The following is a 16,162-nucleotide window of genomic DNA, read 5'->3' as shown; positions in this document are numbered from 1 at the left end:
TGAATTAGTTTAAACCCATCCGACTTAATTGAGACATACAAGATAATCAGAGGACTAGCTAGAGTGGACAGTGGCAGCCTTTTTTCTTGGATGGTGATGGCTAGCATGAGGAGACATAGATTTAAATTGAGGGGTGATAGATATAGGACAGATGTCAGAGGTAGATACTTTACTCTGAAAGTAGTAAGGTCGTGGAACACACTGTCTGCGACAGAAGTAGACTTGCCAACTTTAAGGGCATTTAAATGGTCATTGGATAAACATATGGATGAAAATGGAATATGTAAGATAGATGAGGTTCAGATTGGTTCCACAGGTTGGTGCAGCATTGAGGGCCAAAGGGTCTGTACTGTGCTGTAATGTTCTGTGTTCTAGATGTTTAAAATGTCATTGCAATAGAAAACTCATTCCTGAATGGACTGCTTATTTTAAGCAGAAAGATTGACCAGTTGAGGTTATACCTATTAGAATTGAGAAGAATTAGAGATGATTAGATTAGATTAGATTAGATTACTTACAGTGTGGAAACAGGCCCTTCGGCCCAACAAGTCCACACCGCCCCGCCGAAGCGTAACCCACCCATACCCCTACATCTACATTTACCCCTTACCTAACACTATGGGCAATTTAGCATGGCCAATTTACCTGGCCTGCACATCTTTGGAGTGTGGGAGGAAACCGGAGCACCCGGAGGAAACCCACGCAGACACGGGGAGAACGTGCAAACTCCACACAGTCAGTCGCCTGAGGCGGGAATTGAACCCGGGTCTCAGGCGCTGTGAGGCAGCAGTGCTAACCACTGTGCCACCGTGCCGCCCACAAATCTTATCAAAGCACAAGGATCTGAGGGTGGATGCTAGCAGGATGTTTCCTGTTGTGATGGGGACAAGAACCAAGGGACCCCAGTTTAACAATAAAGTGTTTTTCATCTCAAATGGAGAAGAGAAGTTTTGTTTTCTCTCAGATGGTCTCTTCCCCAGAAAGCTGTGAAATAAAAATGGTTGGATTTATTCAAGGCTAAATTACTTACATTCTTGATCGATGGAGGAGATAAGAGTTATGGGGGAAGATGGGAAAGTGGTGTTAAGGCCACAGTCAAATCAGTCATAATCTAATTGATGGCAAAGCAGGATCAAATGTCTACTTTAGGTCCTTGTTTCTGATTGCTGCAGACTCAATGGGTCCAAAGGCCTTTTTCCATGCTGTGGACCTATGAATGTGGACCTATGCTGTGGACCAAAGTCTTATCTCCCTAAGGTTTACTGGAAAGCAATTAGGCCAAACCAGTTTTCTGGTGCAGTTAGTTAGCCCCTCACACAAGTGCATCTAACAGCATGTTCAAGATCACAACATCTAGCACTCAATAATAGACATGATTGTTGTGACCGCCGAATCTCTCAATTGTTTAACTAGGTATCAGTAATAAAAATTTGGATCATAGAAATTGCGGGGTGGGCTGTCCCAAAGGGAAATTACTTGTGACTCTGAACTTGAATATCCAAATGAGATTGAAGCTTGTAACTTTTTTTCTAATCAATCCACAACCTAAATTTACCCTGTAAGTAATAGAAATATGTAATGTTGTGGGTCTACTGTTGTCAGTTTGAAATCAGAGGGATTTTTTTAGGGCAAAGCAAAGAGAGCTTTACTTTGTACCAACCAATGTGTATTTGACTTGCAAGTGCTTGCTGCGGACAAAATTCACACACCTCTCTTAACAAGCACAATCAAAGTGGCGTTAAAAATGGTACCATATTTTTGCTTCCATGCAGGAGCTGTTGAATTAGAAAACCTCCCTCTGAAGAAAGACGCCCTCAAAGAATTGGATTTACCTTTTGAGGTGAAAGCAGGTAAGTAGAATTGCTGACCTTTTTCCAGTCACTATCTTCGTTAATGTAGAATTTACACTTGCTGGGATTGTCAGTGACTATCTATTATAGGTAAGGTTTTTAGCTTTGTCTTTATGACATCTTCTAATTTAGAGGTGAAAAAATTAATATTGCTTCTAAGGTAAAGTCAGTGAGAATGCTATTGAGTGCTTTCCTGCTACCCTTTTAAAAAGTTAGAGATGAACACTCCCTGAAGGTTTTTGCTGAGGACACTGCTTTACCCAGATCCAGTTTTCGATTTTATAGGTGAAGATATATACTTGTTTTTCAAGGAACCATGATGTATCTGGAATAAGTTGAAAAAAGCTTCATGTATAAAGAATGTACACAACTTTTCAGGTTTTATTGGGAAGATAACATTGCAGATTCCGTTCTACCGGCCTCATGTGGAACCATGGGTAATATCCATCTCGAGACTCCATCTGATTGGTGCACCAGTTAAGCAGTCTGAATTTGATGAAGAAGTGGAACGGTCACTGGACAGCAAAAGAAAGAGTGCATTGCTGGATGCTCTGGAGGCTAAATGGAAGGTTGGTGCCAGATAAATGTAATTTAAAGTCACTTGACTTGAATTGCAATATAAGGAGCTCTTTTTCTATGCAGGTAGCCTCCAAGGCTGATGAGTTTTCATGTGAAGCCTAACTTAATTTCAACTCGTTAAATGTTTGACTGCTGCATTTGGCTTTAGTGTGCAATTTGATATTAATGTATTGATTCCAATACTGAGTATTTACTTTAATATTTTCTTTACAAATCCTTTTGGGAGAAATAAATATTATTGTGTATCCTGGTAAATTCCCTGTTTTTTTGTATTTTCATGTGTGAGGCCTAATGCTTGAAATGAAGATGAAGAGTCTCTGATGTCTTCCTGCCAGTGCTCATCCAGTTAGCCAATGCTTTTGGCTTTGTGTCCTAGGGTGTATTTGAACATTCCTGAGAAAGCTTGTTTCTTAGCTGAGCTAAGTTTTGTGATGGCTGGGAATTCATGAGTGACTTACCTTACTGATTCCTCAAAGCCTGTCCACCATCTCTAAGGTATAAGTCATAAGCGTGATGTAATGCTTTCTGTTGGGTGAGTGGAACTCCAACAAGACGAGAAAGCTTTATCCAGGATGGTGTTGAACCTATCTACTTGATTGTCGTGCTATCTACCACTTTAAACACTTAGATGGGTTAAAGCTTCTGCTAAGCATTTTCAATTATATTATGCCCTTACTATAATCATTATAGGCTGGAACTTCAAAGCTTTTGTGTCCAAATTAAAATGCAAGAGGAAACTTAATGATTTATTTCAAATCTCTGTCATCATAAAATCCTTGTATTCATGTAAATCTTACTTTATAGAATCCACAGTGGAATCATGTAATTGAACAGAGTAAAATCTTAAATTGCATATATTGGTTTTAGCATTCTGTATAATTGTCTGTTGTAAAGCATATATTATGATGAAAATTTAATAAGCTAACTCTAACTTCACTGAAAGCATTATATGAAAGGAATGGTCAAGTTGACATTAAAAGCCTTTGAAAAATTAAATCTTTAAACATTATTTTTATGGACTGATGAAACCAGTATGTTCCCATTAGGGTGAAGAGCAAGGTTGGCAGGACTAGGGAACACTGGATGACTGGAGGTATTGAGGCCCCAGTCAAGAAGAAAAAAAGGAGACATGTGTTATGCATAAGCAATTGGCATCAAGTGAATCCTTTGGAATATTGGGTGTAGTAGTCCACTTAAGGACATCAGAGGGCAAAAAGGGAACATGAGACAGCTTTGGCACATAAGGTAAAGCAGAATTCAAAGAGATTCTACAAGTATCTTGAGAGAACAGGGCCCCTTAAAGATCAATGAGGTCATCTATGTATGGAGCCATAGGAAAAGGATGAGATCCGTTCATCAGTATTAACTGTGGAAAATGACATGGAAGCTAGAGAACGGAGGGAAACCAATAGTGAAATCTTGAAAAGAGTCCACATTACAGAAGAGGTGGTGATGGAGGTAATAAAACACATCAAATTTGATAAGTCCCTGGGACCTGATCAAGTGTAGCCCAGGAAGATAGGGGAGAAATTGTAGGGCCCCGGTGTGGTGCAAGAACACTGGAGGGTGGCTGATATTGTGCCATTATTTAATAAAGGCTGCAAGGAAAAGCCAAGGCACTAGAGACCAGTAAACCCAATGTTGGTGGTGGGTAAGTTGGTGGAGGGGATTCTGAGACACTATCTACATGCATTTGGAAAGGCAGAGACTAATAACAGATAGTCTGCATGGAACCTTGTGTCTCTCAAATTTCAGTTTTTTGAAGACGTGATCAAGAACATAGATGAAGACAGAGCAGTAGTGATTGCCTAAATAGACTTTAGCAAGGCCTTCAACAAGGTCTTGCACGGTATACTGGTTAGTACAGCTTAATCACATGGGATCCAGGTAGGTGGTTGTTCTGACTAAAGGAATGTGATCAATGATATGCCACAAGGATTGGTGCTGGGTCCATTGGTGTTCGTTATTTATGCAATTTATTTGGATGAGAATTTCGGAGGCATGGTTAATAGGTTTGCGAATTATGCCAAAACCAGTGGTGTAATAGACAGTGAAGGTTATCTAAGAGTACTATGGGATCTTTATCTACTGGGCCAGTGGACCAACAAATTTATTTCAGATAAATGTGAAGTATTACCTTTTGGTAAGACAAACCAGGGCACGACTTACTTAGTTAATGGTAGGGCTCTGGGGAGTATTGTCGAACAGAGACCTTGTGCTGCAGCTACATTGTTCCTTGAAAGTGGCGTCACAGGTAGACAGACTGGTGAGGAAAGCATTTGGCATGCTTGCCTTTGTTGTTCAGAGCATTGAGTTGCAGGGGGTTGGACATCCTACAACAGCTGTACGAGACATTGGTGAGGCCACATTTGGAGTATTGCATACAAGTCTGATCATGCTTGTCTATTTAACTTGCTGTCTTTCTTCTGTACTAGTCTCAACCATCTGTTTTGTCTCAGTATGGTTTAGTATGCCACCCCCTTGCTGATTAGTTTGAACCCTCCCGGGTAGCTCTGCCCAATCTCCCCACCAGGATATTGGTTCTCTTCCAATTCAAGTGCAACCTGTCCCACTTGTACGTAGCACCTCTGCCCCAGAAGAGATCCCAATGTTTCAAAAATCTGAATGCCTCCCTCTTGCAGTAGGTGTTCAGTTGTGCATTCACTTGCTGTTGCCTCATATTCCTACTCTCAATAACATGTGGCAGCAGGAGAAATCCAGAGATTATGACCTTTTGAGATCCTGCTTTTTAACCACCTGTCTAACTCCTTATGTTCACTCTGCAGGATATCATCTCTTTTTCTAACTGTATCGTTTATACCAATGTGTGCAGTGACATCTGGCTGCTCAGGCTTCCCTCTGAGAAATTGCTAGAACCACTCCAAGACATCCTTGACCCTGGCATCAGGGAGGCAATGCACCAACCTGGAATCTTGTTCGCAGCCATGGAAATGCACCTCTGTGCAGCTGAGGAGAGAGTCCCCTATCAAAATTGCTCTCTTAGAATTTGCCGTACGCTGCTTTACAGCAGAGCCAGTCATGGTGCCAAAGACCTGGCTGCTGCCGTTTATTTTTAAAATATTCCTGACTCCATATTCGAGCTTCCTCATGCATCACAGCTCCCTTGAAGTGCAATGCACCATGAACCATGTCACCCTGCAGAAGGACAAACTAAATTAACTTGTAAATGACCCATACTGATCCAATGTGTGTGTGCGGCCCGGAAAGAAGGTCCATATGACAAATTTGTTCATTTCCAAATATGACTGATTTTACCCTCTGGGCCATCAGAAAGGTCCTGACTCCCTGAAAATAGTGCTGGGTGAGGAAGGGTGTGTGTGTGATGAGTGCTCTTTTCAACCCTCTGAATTGGAATTGACAAGATTGGCTGCGCAATGTATGGGCTTACTGCTTATACTCTTAATCCCACACAATTGAAATTGCCAATGATGGGAATGAGGGCAAGAATCTTGAAATCACATTCATTTTTAAAGCTTGCCTGCCTCAGTTCTGAGACAGATGCATGAAACTTCACATCTTCAAGTCAGAGTCATACGGTACAAAAACAGACCTGTCTGTTCAACCAGTCCATTCCAAGCATTAATCCCAAACTAAACTCATCCCACCTGCCTTCTCCTGGCCCATATCCCTCCAAACATTTCCTATTCATGTACTTGTCCAGATGTCTTTTAAACATTGCAATTGTATCCATATCCACCACTCCCTCAGGAAGTTCATTCCACACGCAAACCATCCTCTGTGTAAAAGAAATTGCCTCATATCTTTTTTAAAATCTCTTCCCCTCTCGTTAAAAATGTACTTGCTCATCTTGAAATCCCCATTCTAGGGAAAAGACAACTACCATTAACTTTAATTATACCCTCTTTATTTTATAAACTTGTTTAAGGTCGCCTTAATCTCCTCCACTCCAGCGAAAAATGTCCCAGCTTATCCAGCCTTTATAACTCAAACCTTCCACACCTGGCAATATCTAGTTAACTGTATTTGCCTAACTAAAATGCCATCACATAAATATGAAAGCTGTACTTTATATACCATTGCAGCAGTACTTTGTAAATAGTTGCAATCTCTGTGTGAGCGTGTACCTAGGTAGTAGAAAGGCATATTGTGTTATTTTCAGAGTATAACCAACCTATTAAGAATGCAATCCCCTACTTGCAGAAAGTCGTTTGAGAATTGACTGCAAATGTCAAGAAGTAAGGGGTGTATTTTTAAGGTGTGAGGAGAAAGTTTTAAGGGGAACATGAGAGGCAACTATTTTACATAGAACGGTTTGTGTATGGAATGAGCTGCCGGAGGAAGTGGTGTAGTGGCAGGTACAGTTACAGCTTATAAAAGGCATTTGGATAAGTAAATGAATAAGAAATATTTGGAGGGATATAGGCCAAACTCAACCAAGTGGGACTAGATTAATTTGAGAACATGGTTGGCAAGGACTAGTTGGACCGAAGCATGTCTTCATGCTATATGACTATGATCCTATAATTGGTCGCAGGGAAGCATTAAATAACTATTATTATTGCAAATGTATTGGGAGTGGTCAGATAATTTTGAAGTTATTATGCATTACCACCAAGAGCTTTAGAAACTGAAAATTTAAAAGAGAATTAGATAAACACTTTAGGATAACTATTAAAATGATTGAGGAAAGAATAGGAAAATGGGATTAGAGTGAACATCTCCAATATAAAGCTGACTGTTGCACAGAAACAACAGATCCAATGGCAACCTAAAATGAAACTTCAATTATTGTTGTCTCTTATGCTGTGATAGGTGTACTTTTTTCTCACTCAAATGTGGGCCATAAAGAGGTTTGTTTTGTTTGATTTATGGTGTACTCAATAATTATTTAGATTCTCAATTGATTTTATTTCAGAGTAACCAGCAGCAGAAAGGAGAATCTTATTGGTACTCGGCTACTGCTTCCATGGTAACCAGGATTGTGGAAAATGTGGAGGTGAGTTTAAAAAATGATACTTTAAAATGGCCTTGCTTTAAATAAGAATATAAACAAGTTAAAATTTGTATTCAGAGCACTGCTTCTGCTGTGGGTGACTTTTGGAAATATTGCATCTCTCTTTTTAATATGAAGGATGTTATGCAGGGGCAGTACCGTACTTCGCTGTTCCTGATCAATGTGTATGAGTCAACCATATCTATTAAATTTAGATTTTGCCTGACAGTTTAGTGTGGCAAGAGACATAACCCGAGTCAGATTGTTCTGTGTGGAGTTTTTTCATCTTGGATGAATTGAAAATAGGTCAATGTCATTGGTCTCAGCTAACTCTTGTTTCCACTCTTAATCAGTACTCAGTTACTTGTATAGTTAGCTGTATTTTTATGTGTGGTTTTGAGTGAGAAGAAGATTGTGCTTGGCTGTGTTGCCTCTGATTCAAAATATATCATGTATTTTATCTACTTTTAGAAGTTATAGCTAGGTCAAGTAAATTTTGAACAAATTTAACCTGGGCTTTCCTCAGTACTTTGAGGAGTTTTTTTTGTCTTTCAATAGGGGATGGGTGAATAAAACAGAAGTGTACAGGTGTGAATTTAATTCTAGTTTCAGGAGGAATTGCATCTTTGTTTCACTGTTTAACAACAGTTTTCTGTCAGTGCAATGTCATCGGAAAATTTCTTCACTGCAAGTAATATCAAAGCTTTTAACTATAATGGCTGCCTACCAGAAAGAACTTTGTTTCCTGAGTTGTAAAAATATACTGCAACCACACATCTTAGAGGAATATTTTTGACTTGTCAGTAAATCCTGATGTATACTGTAGCAATTTGCCAATTCACTAGATTGAAATTTCAACAATTTTCTCACTCAACAATGGACTGGAATATGGTGTCCCAAACCCACATCCTCCATATAATCAAATCAATTATTATAATAAAATATATCTAAAGGGATTATTGAACTATTTTTGACACTATATGTGCATTCATAAAGCTATGGGAGTTAATTATATCTAATATTCTGATTTAGTGTTGCCTTCTGTATAATTTATCTAGTATGGTGTAGTTCCTTATTGTTTCAGATGTCTACTTCAACTACAGAGATTCAATGTTCACCTGTCACTCACTGCCTCAGATATTTTGTTTATGAAATCTGCTTTCACTTCTTCGGAAGCTTGGGCTTGCAAGTGAATGTCTACGCATGACACAAACAAAATATTGGAAGTAGTTTCTATTTGTTTAAGTTAATTTGAAGGACAGCTACTTAATAGTGTTACTGGAAGCGGCTAATGCCTGAGAGAATTATAACATAGAAGTGGTACCTTTTTGATATGAGAGGGAAAATAATGAATTGCAAGATAGGAGTACCTTTTAAATGTCAGACGTAATGCTGCTACTGAAGGCTTAGTTTAAGTCAAGGGTGATAGGCATACTGAGCTAATTAATGTTTGTCATTGCATCTATGAGCCAAGTGTATGGTTCCACTTAGTGGAATCACTTTTAAAACTCCCAGATTCTTCTGTGTTTTACTGATGTGGACTTCAAATGTATTTTGTACTTATTGTGCAAAAATGTAAACTGTGCAGAGTAATGTATTTCTGAGTGCGATTCAGTGATGGGTGACTACTAACCTTTTGATCTGATCTGATTATTGCTGCAGTGTAAGTAAAACTTGGTTTTATGTAATATGGTTGACCTTCCTGGAACAAGCTGAACGTTTCATAGATAATGAGTAACTTTTGATATGTTGAAACTGTTGTGCAGGCATAATTCCAGGAGGACCTACAGTAAGATTTTAGACTTGAAAAGCAAGATAAAAGAGCTTGAGTTATTTATTTCCCTTGTAGCTGAAAGTTCGAAATGTTCACATGCGTTTTGAAGATGACAGCACTGATCCTGACCATCCGTTTGCATTTGGGATCTGTATCAAGAGTGTGTCTGTGCAGAATGCAGAAGATGAGTTGGTAAGTTTCAACAGCAAGGCACTGAATTGGCAGCATTTATATTGGTGTTTCTTTTTATTTATTCATGTAATGGTAGTCAAGGAACAATGCTAGGAACTATGTTAGCTGCAAACATTGCTCAAGTGCAGTGAGCCAAGTGTGCCACAGGTCATCCCCTGGTAGGCGAATGTTAAATCTGAGTGGACTTAACTCCTATAAATACAGTTAGCGTCCTAGAGGTCTACAGCATGGAAACAGGCCCATTGGCTGAACTTGTCCACGCTGCCCAGTTTTCCTAGTTAAACTACTCCTATTTGGCAGTCTTTGGCCTGTATGCCTTCAGACCTGTCCTATCTATGTACCTATCTAAATGTATCTTAAATACTGAAATTATATTCACTTTCACGAATACCCCTGGCAGCCCATTCCAGACGCTTTTATTCCCTTCCCCCACCCGTGAAGAAATTGCCTCGCTGCACTCTTTGTACCTTTCCCTTCTCACCTTAAATCTGTGCCCTCAAGTTTTAGATTCCCCTACCATGGGGCAAGATGTTGTCTATCCATCTAATCTATGCTCCTATAAGGTCACCCCTCAGTCTCCTACACTTCAGAGGAAAAATGTCCCAGCCTATCCAACCTTTCTTTTTGTTTGAGATTTTCAGTTTTGGTAGTTCGTTTCAATTACATACGTTTTTTTCAATTCTTTGTGAAAATTATGCAATGAAATTACTAATTTTCAACTGAAGAAGCAACTCAAAATAAATAGCTGCAAATAATGAATTCAGTGTTAATCCAATATACCAATTGGACCCAGTCACGCGCTTATGTGTGAAGAACTACTAACCACTTTCCAGATAAGTAATTGTAAGAGTTATGTCTGCAGTGTTGATTAAGCAGAAGCAATCAACTGTAAATAATATTGTCTTTTGATAGCTAGCAGTTTCAAAGGTTGCATTGTGTTTTAGATCTTCTATCAACTTATGAACATGAGTAGAGTATTTAACCTGTCAAGACTGTTCTTGCATTCATTGAATTCATATTTGATCTTCAACCTAATGCTAGGTCAACATTTATAGCTCATTATAATTGCTCTAGAAAAAGTCTTGAGATCTGCTACCTTATACTGCTACACTTCAACTTACCTGCCTTTGCTTAATATCTGTTAGCACACTTGTGCAACAACAATTTATCAATCTCAGATTTAAAAGGTAAAGTCACTAAAGCTCTACTGGACTAAAGGGCTGATCTGTCATTAGAGAGAGTTAACTGGTGATGGTTTTATTTGAGGATCAAAATGCTTCAGGTGAGAGGAGAGTTGTTCATTGTAACCTCCACTAGTGCAGAAATTGAACCCACATTGTTAGTATCACTCTGCTTTGCAAACCAATCATCCAGAGAAAGTGAGGACTGCAGATGCTGGAGATCAGAGTATAGAGTGTGGTGCTGGAAAATCACAGAGGGTCAGGCAGCATTCAAGGAATCGATGTTTCGGGCATAAGCCCTTCCCCAGGAATGAGACCAGCCATCCAGTTAACGGGGTGCAAGGTGGCTCAGTGGTTAACACTGCTGCCTCACAGCACTAGGGACTTTGGTTCAATTTTAGCTTTGGCTGACTGTGTGGAGTTTGCGCGTTCTTCCTGTGTCTGTGTGGGTTTCCTCTGGGTGCTCTGGTTTCCTCCCACAGTCCAAAGATGTGCAGGTTTGGTGGATTGGCCATGGGAAATTGCCCATTGTCCAGGGATGTGTAGGTTAGCTGGATCACTCATGGGAAATGCAAACTTACAGGGATAGGATAGTGGGGGAGAGTCTGGGTGGGATGCTTTCCAGAGCGTCGGTATAGTCTTGTTGGGCTGAATGGCCTGTTTCCACACTGTAGGGATTCTGTGGACCCCTCTCTCGGATTTAAACGGCAACTGATTTGGCATTAATTGCTATTTACACAAGAGTTCCAAATTACTCCTGTCAATTTGCATGTAAAAGTATTTCCCAACATCATTTCTGAACGAACAGCTAGAAAATTGAAAGAGCTGGTTTTAATTTTTAATTTTTGCCTTCTAATGTTAGATTTCCTACGCATTGGAAAAAAGATTCTTTCTATTTATCAGTTCCCAATAATATCCAGAAGACTGCAATCAAATCACAGCTATATAAATTCCAAGAGATGCACCTCTAGTTTGTGTAAACTCTCTTGATAATTTAAATGTTCAAGTTCAGTTACCATTTTGGTAATCTGTAGTGCTCTACCTTTAAGCCAAATATAACTATCCAAATCTGTTGAGCTTGCTGCTCACAATATGTTAGTGGGAGCTTTGTATATCTGTAGCATAGTAGTTACTTCATAGAAAGGTCAGCTTCCATTAGCTGCCTGAATTATTTTCTGCACTTGTCCATTTAATTTTAATGATTTATGTACATGCACCTAAGTTCCTTTTAGTCCTCCTGTGGTTTCAAGCCTTTCATTACTTAGACAGTGGTCTGTCCTCTCCCTTTCAGGACCAAAGTGGGTGACCATGCTGTTGCATGCATCAAAATTAATTTGACGCAGTTTTAGTCAAGCATTTAACCTGTCAAATGTTTGTTTATGCTTCCATATTTATTATTTACAATGCCAACTATGTTTTTGTCTTCTGTCCAATATGTTGTGATGTTAACAGATGTTAAGAGTTGAGGCTCAACATTCATCCTTGGAGAACACCATTAGTCAATCTGGGCAATTATACATTATCCGTAATCTGCCTACTGCTGCTTATCCAGTTGCCTAACCAGGTCCATAATTTGTCTTCAATTCCACATGCTTTTCCTTTAGGGACTTTAATAAATGTCTTCTGGAATTCCACACAAAAAAAAACCTGACCTCATCTCCAAGGTTTGTTTGTTTTTATGGTGGGCAAAGCAGATAGGAAAGATAGATTTATAAAGATCTCATAGATCCGCTGGGTACACGTGAAGTGTGGTTTTGCACTGGGCTAGGTTTGTCCTGCACCCACTCTTGTGTTCAAAGTGAATGATAGGACTCCTTATTTAAACTGTCACTTGCAAATGGCAAAGCAGTTATCTGTGCACATTTAATGTAGAATTGATATCAGTGCACCCATATTAACACCATAAAGTTTGCTAAGTACCGTTTGTAGAGTTATTGCAGAAGCAGACAATCCAGCTGTCTGTATATGTAATAATGTAAATATGTAATAATGTAGAACACCAAAATCCCATCCCTCAAAAATTTGGCCTATCTGTATGTTATTGATTGATAACAAGTTAGATTTCACTACCTGTAGCAGATAACTAACATATCATATACTTCCTTTTGTAATTATTCAAAACCACGAACTAAATATATTTAAATAGATCAATATATCTTGCAGAAGATAGATTATGCATTCTTGCAAGTTCAGTGTTTGTGGCACTTTACAAAACAGTACTGAGGAGTCTTGTGGAAATGGGAGATAGGACACTAGAAGGAGATGGTCAATAGCAGTTAAAATTAACAAAAATGTCTCATGATTTCTTGCAGCTTTTTCAGTGCTGCTTTACTTAATCAACCTTTTTTTAAACCTCTAGATTGAGAAGTCGATACGGAAGAAGAGACTACAGATTGAGGATTTCAGTATTTACTGGGATGTGGACTGTGAGTTGCTGGGGGACATTCCTCCTCCTGAACTCCAGGTTTGTAGTGTATGCACTCAATTTAATAAATCGATACAATCAAATAAAATGTTTATTGAAAGGAAGGAGCAAGAAAAAAAACTGGTTTCAAGGAATTTTTAAGGTTGAGTGTGTGAATAAACCAAACTTGCAATGAAATTTGTCCTAATCTCAGCAGTCTATAATTTCAATTTTGTGCATATTAGTTTAGTTTGTACATTATTTAACTTGACCCCTTTTTGACAACAAATAAATCATTTAGGGAAAAATTTGGAAAAGACATTTTAAAAACTTTTTTTTGTAGGTACTGATGATTGAAAATACCTATTCAATTAAATGTAGCCTCAAAATCACTAAAACTTACAGCACTGCAGAAAGCTGTGGTGTCAGCAACAGCTGTTTGCGAGAGCAATCTTGTCACCACACGCTGTTATCCTGCTTATTTTAATTTTACAGCTGGTGAAAGCTATGCAGCTTATTTGGCTGCATCATCTGTCTCTGATTTCGCCATTAGGGAGGCTAGGCAGGAGGCACCTTCATTCACAGTTAGTTATACATTGAAAAATCCATTTAGTATAGGGAAGATGATTGCAATGATCTGATGCTGAATTAATCTCCCAAGGCATTATAGAGAACAAAGAAAATTTACAGCCCAGGAACAGGCCCTTCTGCCCTCCAAGCCTGAGCCGATCCAAATGTGCTGTCTAAACCTGTCGGTCAATTCCTAACCATCTGTATCCCTCTGCTCCCCACCTACTCATGCATCTGTCCAGACACATCTTAAATGAATCTACCATGCCTGCCTCTACCACCTCTGCAGGCAACACGTTCCAGACACCCACCACCCACTGTGTGAAGTACTTGCCGTGTGTATCCCCCTTAAATTTTCCACCTCTCACTTTGGAAGCGTCACCTCTCGTTATTGAATCCTTCACCCTGGGGAAAAAGCTTGTCTCTATCCACCCTGTCTATACCTTTCATGATTTTGTAAACCTCAATCAGGTTCCCCCCTCAATCACCTTTTTTTTTCTCATCAAAACAAACCTAACCTACTCAAACTCTCTTCATAGCTAGCACCTTCCATACCAGGCAACATCCTTGTAAACCTTCTCAAAAATGTCCATATTCTTTTAGTAATGTGGTGACCAGAACTGTACACAGTATTCTAAATGCGGCCGAACCAATGTCTTGTACGATTTTAACGTGACTCTTATACTCAATACCCCGTCCAATGAAGGCAAGCATACTATATGCCTTCTTGACTACTCTATCCACCTGTGCAGCAACCTTCAGGATACAATGGACCTGCACTCCCAGATCTCTCTGCCCATCAACTTTTCCCAAGCTCTTCCATTCATTGTATAGTTCGCTCTAGAATTAATCTTGCCTAAATGCATCACCTCACATTTGTCTGGATTGAAATCCATCTGCCACTTTTCTGTCCAACTCTCCAGTCTATCTATATCCTCCTGGATTATTTGACAGTCCCTTATGCTTTCTGCTATTCCACCAATCTTCGTGTCATCTGCAAATTTGGTGATCATACCAACAGTGCCCTCTTCCAGATCATTTATGTATATCACAAACAACAGTGGCCCCAGCACTGATCCCTGTGGAACACCACTGATCACCTTTCTCCATTCCGAGAAACTCCCTTCAACTACTATGCTCTGTCTCCTGTTGCTCAACCAGTTCTTTATCCACCTAGCTAAAACACCTTGTACACCATGTGACTTCACCTTCTCCATTAGTCTACCATGGGGAACCTTATCAAACGTGTTACTAAAGTCCATGTATATGACATCAACAGCCTTTCTTCATCTATGAACTTGGTCACTTCCTCGAAGAACTCAATTAAGTTGGTAAGGCATGATCTCCCCCTGCACAAAACCATGTTGGCTATCACTGATAAAATCAACAAGGTAAAAACAATGACTGCAGATGCTGAAAACCAAATACTGGATTAGTGGTGCTGGAAGAGCACAGCAGTTCAGGCAGCATCCAACGAGCAGTGAAATCGACGTTTCGGGCAAAAGCCCCATTCCTGATGAAGGGCTTTTGCCCAAAATGTCGATTTCACTGCTCGTTGGATGCTGCCTGAACTGCTGTGCTCTTCCAGCACCACTAATCCAGTATCACTGATAAAGCCTATTCCTTTCTAAATATATATAGATTCTATATTTCAGTACCCTCTCCAGCAGCTTTCCCACCACCGACATTGGGCTCACTGGTCTGTAGTTACCTGGAATATCCCTACTACCCTTCTTGTACAGGGGGACAACATGAGCAACCTTCCAGTCCTCCGGCACCTCACCTATATTTAAGGATGCCACAAAAATATCTGTCAGGGCCCCAGCTATTTCCTCTCTCACCTCCCTCAGCAACCTGGGATTGATCCCGTCCAGCCCTGGGGATTTGTCCTCCTTAATAACCTCTAGCCTACCCAACACATCTTCCCTATTTATGTCAACATGATCCAGACTAACCAAACTTCTATCTCTGATCTCAACATTCATTATGTTCTTCTCCTCAGTGAACACTGATGCAAAGTAATCATTCAGAATCTCAACCATTCACTTCGGTTCGACACACAGCCTTCCTTCATTATCCTTTAGTGGACCAATCCTTGCTCTAGTTACTCGCTTGATTCTTATATAAGAATAAAATGCTTTGGGATTCTCCTTAATTTTGCTTGCTAAAGCTATTTCATGACCCCTTTTAGCCCGCTTGATTCCTCATTTAAGACTTGTCCTACTCTTCCGATATTTCTCCAGGGCTCGTTCTGTTCTTAGCTGCCTAGACCTTATGTATGCTTTCCTTTTCCTCTTGGCTAGTCATACAATTTCTCATGTCATGCACGGTTCATGAATCTTGCCCTTCCTATCCTTTGCCTTCAACGGGATATACCTGCACTATCTTTAACCTTTCTTTGAAAGCCTCCCACATATCAAATGTGGACTTCCCTTCAAATAGCTATGTCCAATCCACATTTCCGAGCTCCTGCCTAAATTTGATATAATTGGTCTTGGCCCAGCTTAGTACTCTTCCCTTAGGACCACTCTCATCTTTATCTACGAGTATTCTAAAACTTACAGAATTGTGATCACTGTTCCCAAAGAAATCCCCCGCCGCAACTTCTACCACTCCTCCTGGCTCGTTCCCCAATAC

General features: G+C 39.8%; 1 protein-coding gene across 4 annotated transcripts in view; it reads left to right on the top strand.

Moving 5' to 3' along the window:
• Positions 1–16,162, top strand: part of vps13d (vacuolar protein sorting 13 homolog D) — a 290,218-nt gene that overhangs the window by 9,472 nt on the left and 264,584 nt on the right. For all 4 annotated transcript variants that reach the window (XM_072586664.1, XM_072586661.1, XM_072586662.1 and 1 more), the window contains exons 2-6: positions 1,773–1,850; positions 2,229–2,419; positions 7,327–7,407; positions 9,254–9,370; positions 12,911–13,015. In XM_072586664.1, coding sequence (XP_072442765.1) covers positions 1,773–1,850; positions 2,229–2,419; positions 7,327–7,407; positions 9,254–9,370; positions 12,911–13,015 — 572 coding nt within the window. The remainder of the gene's footprint in view (positions 1–1,772; positions 1,851–2,228; positions 2,420–7,326; positions 7,408–9,253; positions 9,371–12,910; positions 13,016–16,162) is intronic.

The sequence above is a fragment of the Chiloscyllium punctatum genome, chromosome 16 (assembly GCF_047496795.1).
Source record: "Chiloscyllium punctatum isolate Juve2018m chromosome 16, sChiPun1.3, whole genome shotgun sequence".
NCBI classification, from domain to species: domain Eukaryota; kingdom Metazoa; phylum Chordata; class Chondrichthyes; order Orectolobiformes; family Hemiscylliidae; genus Chiloscyllium; species Chiloscyllium punctatum.
The sequence above is the reverse complement of the archived record's forward strand: the minus strand, read 5'-3'. Positions and strand labels throughout refer to the sequence as shown.